This window comes from Clytia hemisphaerica, unplaced genomic scaffold, assembly GCF_902728285.1.
Source record: "Clytia hemisphaerica strain Z4C2 unplaced genomic scaffold, Clytia hemisphaerica genome assembly, whole genome shotgun sequence".
Taxonomy (NCBI): Eukaryota; Metazoa; Cnidaria; class Hydrozoa; order Leptothecata; family Clytiidae; genus Clytia; species Clytia hemisphaerica.
This window is the reverse complement of record NW_027104412.1, coordinates 20,897-36,411: the sequence shown is the minus strand read 5'-3', so window position 1 is coordinate 36,411 and position 15,515 is coordinate 20,897. Positions and strand designations below refer to the sequence as shown.

The 15,515-nt window shown below is 36.0% G+C and overlaps 1 protein-coding gene across 1 annotated transcript; it reads left to right on the top strand.

The window, feature by feature from the left end:
• Nucleotides 1–12,073: 12,073 nt before the first annotated feature.
• Nucleotides 12,074–14,609, top strand: LOC136820247 (uncharacterized). The gene is made up of 3 exons (XM_067076441.1): nt 12,074–12,596; nt 13,216–13,350; nt 13,709–14,609. The coding sequence occupies exons 1-3, from the start codon at nt 12,185–12,187 to the stop codon at nt 14,605–14,607; spliced, it is 1,446 nt and encodes a 481-aa protein (XP_066932542.1). The 5' UTR covers nt 12,074–12,184; the 3' UTR covers nt 14,608–14,609.
• The last annotated feature ends 906 nt before the right edge of the window (nt 14,610–15,515 follow it).

Genomic DNA, 15,515 nt, shown 5'->3' with positions numbered 1-15,515 from the left:
CTAGGGTAAATGTTGTTTCATCTTGATTTGTAATGTTCGAGCAGATCAAGATTTTGTTGGTCATCTTTGTGGGAATCGCATATGAGGACGTGCATTTTGGCTGTGAATGGGTCGTGATACGGATGCTTGCAGATGAAGGCTCGTTGGCATTGACCATCTTGATGTTTGCCGGATTTGCGTTGTGCACCTGGATATAAACATTGGTAGCATAGACCCTTTGATCGTAGTTTTGGAATCTTTCCAGTGGTGACATCTCGACGAATTTCGGGCATGCAAAATATTGTACAATTTTGGTATTGCTTGGACCATTGGTTGCGACATGATTGCGATCACCACAGATATGACATACCAGTTCGTCTTTGACGTCAGAATGATAGGAAGGTGAATCTCGTTTGTGTGGTTTCTGTTCAGGTTTCTGTGGTTCTTGCTTGTAGATGAGTTGTTTTTGCTCTTGGATTTTGCGTTCGATCTCAAGGGAGTTGACGAGTTGGTACTATAGATCATTCTCTTCAAGTTCGTCCTCACACGTTGATTGGGGCCATCTTGTTGTCATGCTTGTGCCCATGAGAAGGTAGATACGTTGCAGTCCATCTCCATTGTACAACTTTTGTTCGATCTTATGCCTTTTGCTGAGTAGCATTAGATCCTTCATGGTGCTGATAATTTTGCTGATGACTTCTGCAGCTTTGGATGGTGATTTGATTTTGGAGAGGATGTCAAGTTTGGAGAGCTCTGAAAGTTTGTTGTCGAGTAGTATCTTTGTGTTGCCATAGGACGACTTGAAGCGTTTCCACATCTCATCAATATCGGTGTCAGCTTTGACAATTGACAGTGCTGGCTGGTCCAGGTAGTTATTTCGAAGTTGGTCTGGTAGGAAGATTTTTGGTGTATCACGAAGGTGAATCTTTTCAAACTCGGTTTGAAAGGTGTAGATGTCCATAGTTGATTCGAATCCACTGAACTTTGGAAGCTTGATTTTGAGGATGGAGTCCTTGAATTTTTCTCAAGTTCACGAGATGAGACTTCTTTGTCGATAAGTGAGATGAGTATGCGAAGATTGGTGAGTAAAGCTTCATACCGTGTTTGAAGGCAAAAAACTTCGGATTGTTTGGTGGTACCAAAGGCTTCTTTGATGAGTGGTTGAAGATCTTTAGATTATGCATTCAAGTGATTTGTAGATGTCACTTGTTCCTTTTTGTGCGTTTTTGAGTTCAGCATCTGGTGATTGAGATGGAACAAAGGATGTCTTGCTTTCGACGAGTTTGAGTTTCTGATGAATACTTTTGGTGGCAAATTCGATAGATTTGAGTTGTGCCGATTGGTTTGTTTGAGTGATAGCACTTTTTAAGGTACGTTTCTTGGTGAGACCTTCTTTGGTGTATGCTTTGATGGTTTGCAAGGTGGTTTGGTAGCTTTGATCTTCATCAAATTGAAGCTCGGTATCCAATCGTTTATATGTTGCTTTGAGTGTTCCAATGGCGTTCAGGGAATCAGTTATTCCGTCAATGTCGACCAAATCAATGATGGGATTCTCGTCTATGAAATCTTCAATATCTTCTTGGATGAGTTTCAATCCTGGCTCTGCGAATTTTACCAGCTTAGCGATAGCGATCTGTGAGGTGTCTATTTTTGGTAGCTTGGGTATAGCTCCCTTTGGAGTGTCTGATTTTGGTACATCACGATGGAGTTCTGATGGAATAGTTTCGTCTTGATTTGGTATCACTTGATCGTTTGCTTTGTTTGCCATTTTCGGATTGGGCTTTCGAGGTCCTATCCGTAGTTGGTACTTCTTTTTGCTCCGAAGTAGCATACACAGCGGCAAATTGTTGAGTGGGCGTGGCGATGAAGACGATTGGGCAGCAGATGTAATTGGCAGCTGTTTGATTTCGAGGCGATTCTGTTTGAATGTAGGGATTTGGGGTTGATTGGAATGAATGCGGTCAGGCTTTGTTTGTAACGACTGTTCAAACGGAAACAAAAATTGAATATTTCTAAATTTTATGAATTGAAAATTTGACAAAATCCAAATATAGGACTTAAGTTTGCACAAGTTTGGAAAAATTGACAAAAATTGATTGATGAATTAATTTGATAATTGAAATACGGAGAAATTGACTCCTTGGAAATTGGCTAAGTTGACAAAACAACGAAATATAAGGAAAAAGTCCGATGAAAATCTGCAAAAATGGCCATTTCCGGCATATTTCCGGCATTTTCAACCGGAAAAGATTTTTTCTCAAAAATCAGACTCGGCCAAGTTTTGGGCATTGCTAATACGCATCTTTTTGCAAAAAATCAGAAAAAACTAATGATGAAATCTTGAGAAAATGCCAAAAAACCGGTTTTTCCGGAATATTTCCGGTATTTTCGGCCGGAAATGAATTTTTTTCGAAAATCAGGCTCCGTCACATTTTGAGCATTGCCATTTTGCATCATTGTGCAAAAAATCAAAAAAAACTAATGAGCCAATCCTGAGAAAAGCTGGTAACAGACGGACAAACGAACGAACGAACGGACGAACGGACATGGGTTAATTTATAGGACCTCCACCGGGGCACCCGGAGGTAGGTCCAAAAACTTTAACAACCAATTACCGACAAATTCATCTCCTGTCTTTCTTTATACCTCTATGCTTAAACCTTATAAAAGGAATATTTTGGTTTTCGTCTGGAGACATTCAGGAAAAGCATTTAAAGGACGCTGGTAAAACTGCTGAGCAGATAAAGGCCAAAACGAAACAAGAAAACAACACAAAAGACAGTAAATACAGAAGGATGGATGAAATAACTTGTTACAACTGTAAACGTATCGGTCATTTGTCAACTTTTTGCCCTTTTGTTCAAAAACAAAATCCTGACATTCCTTCCACTAAGTGTAGCTCTTCATTATTGTCTTCATCATAAAAAAGATCATCTACTTCAACATCGAAAAGCCGAACTGGGAATTAATTTTATTTCATAATGGACAATTCTTTTCGTAGACCTACGTGTTCGTTAATTTTCTGGAAAATATTGCAGTGCCGTAGGAAGCATTTTCATATTGGGGGTGCTGAAGTTTAGTGACACCGCGAGGGCCAACCATGGTTTGGCCTGAGGGGGGAACTTTTGAAAATTTGAGCTATAGATTGCTTAAAAATACACTCAAAACATGCACATAAAGACAATTATGACAATTTAAAAAAGAAAAACTTTGTAAATAACCATTTTTGAAAAAATTATTGTAGGGGGGTGCATAGCCAAAATATTTCGTTTTTTGTGTCCTCCCTATCGGGTTAAATATTGCCTGCTGGATTTTTACAAAGCTCATGCATCAGCTAGAAAAGAGATGGCGCCGTCTTGGGATCAATTGTGTTATGTACTTAGATTACGGTAATTAGCAGGTGAGAAAAATTTTGACAAAGCTATTTCCAACCGAAGCATTATCCTTCGTGATTTGTGGGCCGCAGGTCTAATATTAATTTTCAGAAATCCAGTCTCAAGCCAGAACAAAGAAAATCGTGGCTAGGATTTATTATAGACACAACAGAAATGTCATTTACAGTTCCTGAAGAAAAGTTAGGGCGTCTCAATTCCGATATCATCCTTGCGTTGCAAGAAGGCTGTTCATCTTACAGAAAATTTTCAAAAATAGCAGGTCACATTATATCCATGTCTGTTGCTATTGGTCCACCTGCTTATCTATTCACGAAACAAATGTATAAGTTTGTTGAGTCTAATAATACTTGGGATAAAATTCATCTTCTACCTTATGCCGTTGAGCATGAACTAAACTTTTGGAAAAATAATTTATCAAAAAGGAAATCATTCCGTATCAAAACAAAGCCCGAAATCACAAAAATCGTTTTTTCTGACGCCAGTGAAACCGGGTATGGAGGATACACAGTTGAAAAATTGGGAAAAATTATCGCATAAGAAAGCTTCAACAAATTAGAAAGTAAAACTAGTTCCACCTTTCGAGAATTGGTCGCTATTAAAAATGTTTTAGAGTCTCTTTCAGAATTTGTTAAAAATGAAACTATAGAATGGTTCACAGACAATGAAAATTCTTGCAAAGTCATCAAATCTGGTAGCACAAACCAACATCTTCAAAACTTAGCGATCGAGATATTCAACTTTTCTGTCATAAATAATACAACTATTTTTCCTACTTGGATCCCTAAGGACGAAAACTGTGTTTTAGATAAGATCTCGAAATCCATTGATACAGACACTTGGTCTATAGGCATGGAAAGTTTTAAACTATATACTGAGTCAATTCGGAGTTATTACAGTGGATAGGTTTGCAGATGACCTCAATGCAAAATTTAAGCGATTTAATTCAAGAGAATTTTGTCCAGGATCATCCGGAGTTAACGCTTTTTCTTATCACTGGGGAAACAATGAAATTAATTGGCTTTGCCCACCTGTACACATGATTGGAAGAACTATCTCTGTCTCATTTAAGAAACTGCCAAGGAAAAAGCATTCTTTTTGTACCTTTATGGCCGTCTGCATACTACCAGTGGATACCCCTTAAAACCACATACCCCTTAAAACCCACAATGTTGCATTTTTGGCTTTCATAACTACCAGATTTAATTTTATGTGGTATGTTTCACTTTTTTACAACCTCTTATAAATGTTCTTTCATAAAATACCAAATTTTAAGGATTTTAAAGATGCTAAAGTATCTTAAAATTCGAAGTTATTCAAAATTTTATCAAAAATCCCTTCAAAAAATCAGGTTTTTTGGACCTAGAAATTACACAATTGAATTTAAGGTCATAAAACCTATACTTTTTAGATACCTATACTTATGGTAGGTATGAAAAAATCATTTTCATCTTCGTGAATAGACCCCAACGAAAATGACAGGCCCTTAAAATTCTACTTTAAAGCACTTTTATGGTGATGATCAATAAAATCTGAAAATCGACTTTCTCAAAACCTGGTTATGTTGCATACCAAAATGTCACAAATTTGATGGAGATTTAGAAAAACATTAGAACCATAGGTCAAAAATGAAGCGAATGAAGGTTTTGGCCTTTCGTAGCCGTTTTTGACGAAAAAACCACACACAATTGCATTATGGGCATGAAAGCCTGAAAAATGAAAATATTGTTGTGGGAATGAATTTCTAGCAAGTCTTTGAACCATTGAATCACGAAGCAACACCAAATTTGTATCCATCAGCTTGAGTATCCCGTTAGCAAGGGTCGGACTTTGTGGTTTTTAGCCTTATTTTTGTAGGTTTTAAGGGGTATTTTGATTTTAACACATATTTTTGAGATCATTTAGGTACTAATGGTATATTCATAACATTAGTAACTTTACAGTGAATCACTGTTCAAAATTTGAGGTCAAAAGAATTTTTGTAGGTTTTAAGGGGTAAATAGCTAAAACTGCACTTTTTCACTTCCTCGTGAAAAACTGAAAACTGTTTTCTACAAAACATCACTGCTAGGGAAGACAATCATTAGACAACGTACTTTCAACACAAAAAGTTTCAGCCTTACACTCCAACTAAACAATGAGATAGAGGGTACCACTTTTTATTGTGGGTTTTAAGGGGTATCTACTGGTATTGGCCATTGCTCACTTCAAACGGCAAAGAATTTAAACGTTTTGTACAACGTTTTTAGTTTTGGATTTTTTTTTGGCCCTTTTTTAATAAACTATTCCAAAGTTAAATGTATTTTCAATAGCAGATATTCAATAGGTAAAAGTTAGTTATTGAGATTTATTAACCCGAGGTTATGTAATATTCAACGAGGCGAAGCCGAGTTGAATATAATCACCGAGGGTTAATAAATGCAATAAACCAACGGAAACGATTTTTTACGCAAAAATTAATAAACGATAACGTTTTGACGATGACACAAACTGTGGTATCAATGCTTTGTTGCAATATCAAATATGGTATCAATGCTTTGTTGCAATATCAATTATGGTATCAATGCTTTGTTGCAATGCCAACTATGCTATCAATATTTTGTTATGCAATTTCAATTATGGTATCAATGCTTTGTTGCAATACCAACTACGGTATCGATGTTTTGTTGCAATACCACATTATTTTATACAGAGTATAAGAGTTATTTTTTTTTAACTTTTTGTTTATCCTTGTTTTCTTACAATTTCATACACCACAGCTAGCAACTCATTCAAGAAATTTGGAATTGATGTTTAAGATTTCAGATTTCCGCTGCTTGTCTTTTTTCCCTCGTGTTCACTGCAAGATCTATCCAATAAATTATGCAATATGTGTCTATTATTGTTTGAGATTTGAGAAGAGAAAATAGCTGAGAAGGCATCTGGAATAGGAATAGTCACCCATACTCTCCAAATCCAATAAAAACAACATGGTAAAAATGGGTTTTCAGAGCTTGAAATTTTTCATGCATTTTTGAAAAGTCTACAACCTTCATCCGAGATTGTAGATCGTCTGCCGATCTATCTTTGGCTTATTTTAGCAGCTTAACTGTTTGCTTATTTTAATGGATTCCGTATTTTAATAGTTTCTTATGTTTTAAGTATCTAGCTTACTTTGTCTTACCAGCAGCAACAATTTATTTTTATAGGGAATTGTGTTATAACTTACAGATATAAGGTTTATATGTAAAGCAAAGGATGATATGTAGTAAGATATAACGATTAATTTAAAAATAAGCAGATTACCTTTGAATAGCTTCCATTTTGGAAGAGTAGAGTTTAAACTCTGAGTTCTAATTGGCACAGCGCGCAGCGGAATGGGCCTTTAAAACGCAACTGATCGAAAAGATTTGACTTTGTCGGGGCCTATGTGCGCAATTATCAATTGAGTCCAGGCTCGAATCGGATTATCTAACTTTTTTTGTGCGCATGCGTAAGAAAAAACCACACATAATTAATGCCTTCAACTTGGGTGGTTTCACACTGAAAATTTCAAGCTAATAGGCTTAACGTGTATAATCATAAAAATGTTTTGTCAATAAAACAAAGAAAGTCGAGAAAAGAAAAGCATTTTTACTGCTTCTTACTGGAATGCACATGTTTCTTAGGGGAGGTTTCGTTCCACTTCAAATGTTTAAAAGCATGTTAGTAATAGACGATATCGACTTTACCGAATTCTCCCCGATTACCCATGATGCATTGGGCAAAAAAATTCACGGACGATAACCCAAACCCTAACAATGCATCATGGTTAATTATTCGGGGAGAATTCAGAAAGCCGATATCATCTATTAAAATGACTGTTCAGATTTCATCAACAAAACGTGAGATGAGTTGAAAATATTTTTGTGAAACCAAAATATTAATCACAGTAAACTTTGTGGTCGTGTTCAGTCCTGAAAGTTTAAGTTTAAGGTTTAAGTATAACTTTGTTGATATGGGAATTCAATTATAATCACTTTTCTTTTGTCATCATCGATTGGCGATCTCGAGGAATCTCCTTTCCTAACTTGAAATCATGTCATCTTCTCTCTTGAGATACTTTGAAACAAAAAAGATTTCAGGGAATCCCTCTGCAAAACACTAATTCGTGTTCGTTGAAGCCATTACTGCTAGAGATGCTCCGAGCGTCTCTAAGTCATAAATTTCACGTTCTTTTTTCTTCATTTACAAAAGAAGCATGCTTTTCACTTGCGAATTCTGATTTTGTCTATTCAGAAAACTGTAACGAAATCGTAAAAACTTTTTTTTTAACCAGAGGGTGATTCCTTTTTAAACTTTGGTTTAATTAAGGAGCGTGCCGTTAGATACAAAAGGAATATAAAAGAAACATATAGACCTAATTGCTTTAAACCTTGGTCTGAACACGACCTGTGTTAATATGAATATCTTACCAAATCAATTTAACAGTTTTTTTTATTAAATCACGCATAAGAAACAAACTTGTCCTTATAAATGTTGGTTCTCGCAAATAAATTTGAGTTTACAAAGCGAAATGAATTACTCGTTAGCTTAATCGTTTTTGCTTGAAGTTTGCTTGAAACTTTCAAGCGATCGTGCCAATTTTATGAAATAGAAAACAAAATATAGGATCGTGCCCTCCTTTGTTACCAAAAGTTTCAAGCAACAGTGTGAAACCACCCCTTATATGGTCAAATCTTCCTTTCTTAATTATGTAGTAAGAGTTATCTAAAAAATCAATGTAATTAAATTTTTATTGCTCACGTGACTAAAGTATATACATTGAAAAAATTCACTCCTGTGAATTGAGTTGTATGGCGACTCTGCAACGGAAAAATATGGTGACACTGCCAACACTGATGGGTCTTTACGCCGCTTAAGCTTTCTTGTATTAGACTTAGGACCTAAGGATTTTTTTTTTCTTTATTGAAACATAAACACAGGGTACATTACGAACATATAATACAAAACTAAAACATTAATATAGTCCCTCCCTCCGCTAGAAACTTAAGTTATATCGCCAGAGGTAAGGCTATGTATGAAGAAAGGAAAAAGTAAAACAAGGTGTGACGTGGAGAGAGCTATGGTTGTAGTAGACTAAAATAACGCACCACTGAACCTTCCAGATTCATGGATATATTCAACGACAGAAAGAATTATAGTTTGATTCAAAATTAAAGTCAAGCTTTCGTCACCGTATAATAGAGACCGACAAAAATAAGAAGGGTTTAGTGGGAGGACAATAATACCTAAGTCTTGTAGTTTGTCGAATAGAGATTGTCTCGCATGGGAATATATAGAGCAGTGCAGAAAAAAGTGCTGAGTATTTTCAACTGAGTTAGTTCGACAACCACAAAAAGGGTCTAAGGTATCACGAAAACCATGCCTAAATTTGTGCTCGTTGAGATGACTGAACCCTGTCCGAAGTCGATTTAGAAAGACTACACCTTGATTGTCAGAAACATCAAAAACACGAGATTGTTTGGGTCTCAAAAATTCTAAAATTGCATTCTTAAAAGTCTTAACAGAAGGTAGATCTCTTATGTTCGCGTCCAGGACATTCCACTGTGATATGCAGTAAGGAAAAAAAGTATTACGAAAACGCTCAGTTCGTATATTAAGAGGATAAATAGGATTTCTTGTTCTTATGTTAACCGGCTCTGTAAGCCTTGCTGGCAGATAGTTACGTAAGTACGTGAGTAAGATGGAGCTTGGTTATTTATGATTTTATAGAAAAATATCATTCTTCTGGCAAAGCGTCTGTCAGCAAGGCTTTCAAGGCCAAGTTCAGAGTATATTCTCTCCTGAGACGTTCCACGAAAGCAACCTGTGATAGCTAAGCAGGCATTATATTGGATGGATTCAAGCTTCTGCACAAAAGAGGCATTTCCTGGGCGGTCATATATGATATCACCGTAGTCAAGATGAGGTCTAATGTAAGATTTATAGATGGTAAGAAGAGATCTACTAGGCACATGTTTGCGAAGTCTGTTAATAAGGCCAATACCTTTATTGGCCTTTTTTATCTTCTCCTCAAGATGGTAATCGAAAGAAAGTTTTGAATCTAAGATAAGACCTAGGTGTTTTTGGTGCTCACAGACAGCGATGTTAGTGTTATTGAAGGAGATTACTGGAGCATTAGCAGGAGTGATTCTGCAGGTAAAATAGACTTCCACAGCTTGTTTAGAAGGGTCTGGGTTGAAAGACATCTTCCATTGACGAGCCCACTCACTTATCCTGGCAAGATCTCTGTTTAGTACCCCAAGGCTCAAGAGCTGGTCCATCACAAGGGAGAATAAGGAGGTGTCGTCAGCAAAGATTTTGGGTTTTGAATCAAGGTTTAATGGGAGATCATTAATGTAAATTAAGAAGAATAAAGGACCAAGAATCGAGCCCTGAGGTACCCCAGCATTGATCTTCTTCCACTCAGACGTTTTCCCATTCAACACAACTCTCTGATGCCTATCATCAAGAAAGTTACGTATTAAGGAAAGCAGAGGTCCGGTTACCCCATAAGATTTGAGTTTGAAAATCAAGCCATCATGCCAAACCCGGTCGAATGCCTTTGAAATATCTAAAAACACACCCCTGGTATCTAAAGAAGGGTTCACGTCAAACCCTGTAAAAATATCATGCGTTATGGACAACAACTGAGAAATGCAAGAGTCCCCCTCCCGAAGTCCAGACTGACATGGAGAAAATAGATTATTTGTTTCAAAATATCTGTAAAGTGCATCATAGATACACTTTTCAAATATTTTTCCAAACACTGGAAGAAGAGAAACTGGTCTGTAATTTTTAGCTATGCTCTGTCTCCCTTTTATAGACAGGAACCACATTGCCTTTCTTCCACTGTGATGGGAAAATGCCAGAATTGATGGAAAGATTGAATATACTAAACAAAGGTTTTACTAGAGAATCACCACAGATCCTGATCATACGAGAAGAAACATTATCCCACCCATGGGCCTTGTTTACCTTTAAAGAATTAATAATTGACGCGATTTTTCCTTTGTCAAATTCAAGGTTATTTAGCCTGGAGTCAGTGAAAAATTGTTCATGTGGCAGCACGCTGCCAGTTTCGATCAAAGAACATTGGTTTGCAAAAAAAGAGTTAAAAATATCGGCCTTCTCAGAAACATCGCTCACAAGGACATTTCTTTCGTCACGAATGGGTGGAATTTTAGGGGTTTTTCGTATGCTCAGGAACTGCTTAAGGGTAGACCAGTATTTCTTACTTCCGATGTTTGGATCATTTAAAGAATTGCCAAGACGAGAAAAAAAGTTGTCCTTGGCAGTATTGATGGCTAATCTGCACTCGACAACCATATCATGGAGTGCCTGGCGATCTAAGGGATTTTGCCACTTTCTCCATCGACGATATATTTTAGCCTTGTCCAGAAGCATCTGCTTTATCTCAGGAGTCATCCATAACGCATCTTTATCCCTGATTGTTATAATTTTGTTTGGGACAAAGTTAGAAAAAATGTTAAGGATATATTCAGAGAGAAGGGCGACGCGATCTTCAACATTGAGCCCCAGGAAGGTATTGTCCCAATCAATGGCATTCAGAGCAAGCATGATTCCCCTTTGGTCAGCGCGAGAGAAGTCCCAAATCTTGCGTTTATAAGCTGGAGGGAATTTAAATTGATAATTTATTCTAACAAAAGGTATCTGGTGGTGACAACGGGAATTGAGGGAAGGTAAAACCCCAGATTCTAAAATAGGTGTTCGCGAAGATGAAAAAATAAGATCTATACAGGATGGAGAGCACCCAGGCTTCAAGTGAGTTGGCTCGTCAATCAGCTGATGTAACCCATACTGCGTGGCTAAGTCGTTAATGTCCTCTCCTTGAGAATTTGTGATATCACCAGTCCACCAAACTGAATTTCTTGCGTTGAAATCACCAAGAAAAATAGATAGAGTGGGAGAAACGTCATAAATCTTTTTGATTGTTTCCTCCCATTTTTGTTTAAATGCAGAAAATTCGTCTGCATTTTGACTAGGAGTACGGTAGAGAAGACAAAGAAGAAGTTTTTTCGAACCAGAATTAACTTCACAAACAAGGCATTCGTCAAGAGAAGACAAATCAGGCCTTCTCTCAACAGAAAGACCCCTTCTATAATAAAGACAAACACCACCTATTTTAGAGTTAGACCTAAGGATCTGATATGATCCAAAAGTTCAAGAATGTCAATAAGGCTCAGGATATAGACTGGAAGTCTATAAACCCTTCTTGAATTGAAATATTCGATTAAATTTAACAAATAGCCCAAAAGCGACCTTTTCGCCCGAATTTCAAATTGCTAAAAAACGAAATTCTCAATATATTTTGACCGAGATTGCACAAACACTCCAGTGGGTTATAATGCTCTTAACGTGTTCTTAATACGCTTACTTTCTTCACTCAAAGGCTTAAAGACTCTAAACTATCGTCCTTTGAAAAATTCACTAGGATAGAGAATAAAGAATTATAATATAATTATAGCATTAGTATTTAGACTAAATGAATTAAGATGTGATAAGTATTATTATATATTATATGAAGCCTCCATTACTGTTTTACATAATACTATATGTCCATGATAATACACAGATTATACACGACTTCAGTCTATTTTGTCAGTTCAATTTCCTTTGTTACGAGATAAAATTAGTTTGTTTGATTGTAAGAAGTGGACAGATCAAGGGACATAATTTTGGTTTTCAGTAGTTTTTTCGAAGGCGAGCAACTATTTTGAAAAAGCAGGGTAGTTAATCAAAATTATCTGATCCAGTAAGTGCCATTCTACCGGAATTGTTTCCAAGTTGACATGACAGAGACAAATACTTTAGAGAAAAGTAAAGAATACAAAAAATGGACGAAGTTACTCAAGAAAACAACCTACATCTCTTATTTTCTCATTTTTCTTGGTGGCTTGGAAATCAATGCTGTCCAAATTTCAATGTTATATTATTTGGAAGAAAGTTTTAAAATGACTCCAGACGAAGTAAGACTGTATTATAGTCTAGCTGAAGCATTTAATGCTTTAGGTCAATGTTTTAGTGGGTTATTGATTGGACGTTATATGGACAGAACAAGGAATTTAAAATTATCCTGTTTATTGATTTTATGTGCTACCATCGTTGGGAATTTATTATATTCTTTACCCGTCCACGTTTCGTTTATCGTGATTGGACGATTTTTATGTGGCTTCAATGAGGCATTCCAAGTTGCTTTTTGTGGTAAGAAAATTAATGTCTGTCTCAAATGTATGCGGACACACCTTTTTTAACCATGTCTCAAAATCAATTTATCTATACACCGCTGGAAAGATATTTTCGAGTACGTTTTTTTTTTTTAAGAAACTAGTTTTACCAACCATGTTTCTTAAGAAATCGGCCTTTTGAGCCTTAAATGTTTCTTACAGGTTTCTAAACTTTTTTATATAATCCGCCTATTTTCATGCAAAGAAAAAAAAAATTGTTTTGATTGAAAGGTTCTTAAAAAACCGAATTAAAATGTTAAAATGTTATTTTCTCATTCCCAGCCTCAGCATGTATCTGAGATTTTTCTTAGATTTTAGGCATTCTGAGCCTCATGTTTCTTAAAAATGTGTTTCTGAAGAAAAAAAAACGTGTAGAATAATCAAACAGACAGCAAGTTTAATTCCGTTATAGCAGCTATCTGGTCTTTTTGAATGTTTATAAATAAAAACTTGAGCAATCTGTTTAAAAATCATTCTGACCACTTTGCAGATCAGATAGTCGCTTAAACGGAATTAGACAAGGTGTGTCGGCATTACACAAACTTACGGTACAATGAATTCGGACATATTTATTCCGTCCTTTTTCTTTTCATTAGGCGAATTCAAAAGATGTTATCATAAAGAAGACGAGTTGATCCAAGTTTTGAGTTGGTATGAACTCTTCTTCGCCATTGGTATGGCTACTGGACCTGGTGCACCAGTCATTTTCTCGTGGGTCTACCTCAAAATTGGTAAGTTGTAATAGTAATGTGGATAGTTAATAAACAGAACCATTTTTTCTGTACTTAATTGTAATTGTAACTTTAACCGGATCATTGATATCGTTGCGACGACTGTCGGCTATCAACGTTGGGGATGACGTGGGTTTACAGCTGCAAGACTATTTGAAAATTATACAGTACTTCAACCCAAAAAATAAAATTTTCCGTACTTAATATAGAATTTTATTTTCGAACTACAACTATGCTTTCTTGATCAAGATCTTTTTCATCCCGTTGCCTTTAAGCTCATTAATATTCGGGTCAATAGAATGATAAAACCTTATATCCCATTGCAGACGTTTAAATTTTTGAGGTTCAATTTTTGCAGGTGGATGGATTATCAATAAATACAATGCATTACACGTATTCCTTGTAGTCCTGTTAGCCCTTTTGTTCATCATATTATGGTTCCAACTCACTGATCTATCAAAAGACCTGGATCGTATGAGAGAGAAATTCAACATTATGTCAAAATCTTCCCATGAGGAACAAGCATTGAAGAAAAGATCTGGAAAAATAAACAGCGGAAAAGACCGTTTAACTAATGGTGAAATTTGCAAAAGTAACAAGCATGCTTTCGTGCCAAAAGGATCACGAAAACTTATGGAATGGAGAGAGCTTTTACAAATCGATATCATTTCGTTATGTACGTGTTATACCATAATAAGATATTGTACTAATGCATCTGTGGCATTAATTACAATGGACGCTGCTACACTATTCCATTGGCCAGTCAGTTGGATTTCATGGCTTACCATAGCTGGAGCTTGCACTCATTTTCTTGTGATAACAACGCTGATAAAATGCCGTGTCTTCAAAGGACTCAGAAGAAACTATTTCTTCTACCTATCAGCGTTAAATCTAACCTTCGTCATGCTTGCTATCATCCCATTACCAAGGATTGACAATTTTAAAAGTTACACACTCCAATTACTTTATTTGGCGTTTCTAATCCTTGCTAAAGGCTGGACCTTTTTCAATGCCCAGTCAGCAGGGAAAATTTTATTGTTCAACACAGTAACGCCAGAGAACTCTTGCCTGATTGACAGTATTAGATCGTCTGTCGGTTCTCTGGCTCGACTGTTTGCTTTTTCCACGAGTTTCTTATGTTTTAAATATCCAGGTTATTTTATTTTACCAGCAGGAACTATTTTGTTTATAGGGAATTGTGTTATAGTTTACAGATATAAGGTTTTACTGTATAATAAGAGTAAGGGTGTGAAGTAAAATGCATTTACGACAGTTTATATGGAATACTACTAATGGATACCCCTAAAAATCTACAACAAAAAAAGGTAACCCCTATATCATGATAGAGAAAACAGTAAGGGCATAAACTTTTTCTGGCGAGTTAGGCTACCTATGAATTTCTTCCTTGGTTAAGGTATTTTGTAAAAGCCGCTAAGAAAACTTTTATTGCTCGGTGAAAAAATCCAATTTTATCGATTTACCCCTCAAAACCAACAAAATGGTTTTCTTGAATAGTGCTTTTGGTCTCAAATTTTGAACAGTGATTATCTGCAAAGTTACTAATGCTACAATTAGATCATTGCTACCAAAATATTTTAAAAACTGTACGTTAAAATCAAATTACACCTTAAAAACCTACACTAACACACCTTAAAACCTACAAACATCTGCAATTGCGCCTGTTTATTTGTCAAAAAACGGCTTTGAAGGTTCAAAACTTTTATTCACTTCATTTTTTATGTATGTTACTAAAACTTTTCTAAATCTCCGTCAAATTTCTGTTATTTTGGTATGCAATATGACCATGTTTTGAGAAAGTTGATTTTTAGACATAATTGGCCACTAACATAAATAAGCTTTAAAATAGAACTTTGAGGGCCTTACGTAATGTTAATTTTTATTTTTAAACATGTTTCGATATATTAATATGGACAAAAGGTCTGTAGACTTTTAAGAAATTCCTCAATAGTGACAAGAAAAACCTTTTTGACACCTGGGAAATTCCCTCGAATGAACCACAAGTGGTTATTTGGCAGAAGACACCTACAGGCTTGCTAGCAGTTTGTGATTTTCAGACTACCAATGACTAAAAATGACTGAAAATGGGTGAACTTCAGCCACGCTGGTGCACCAGAGAGCTCTGAAAAGCTGTTTGTAGTTGATTA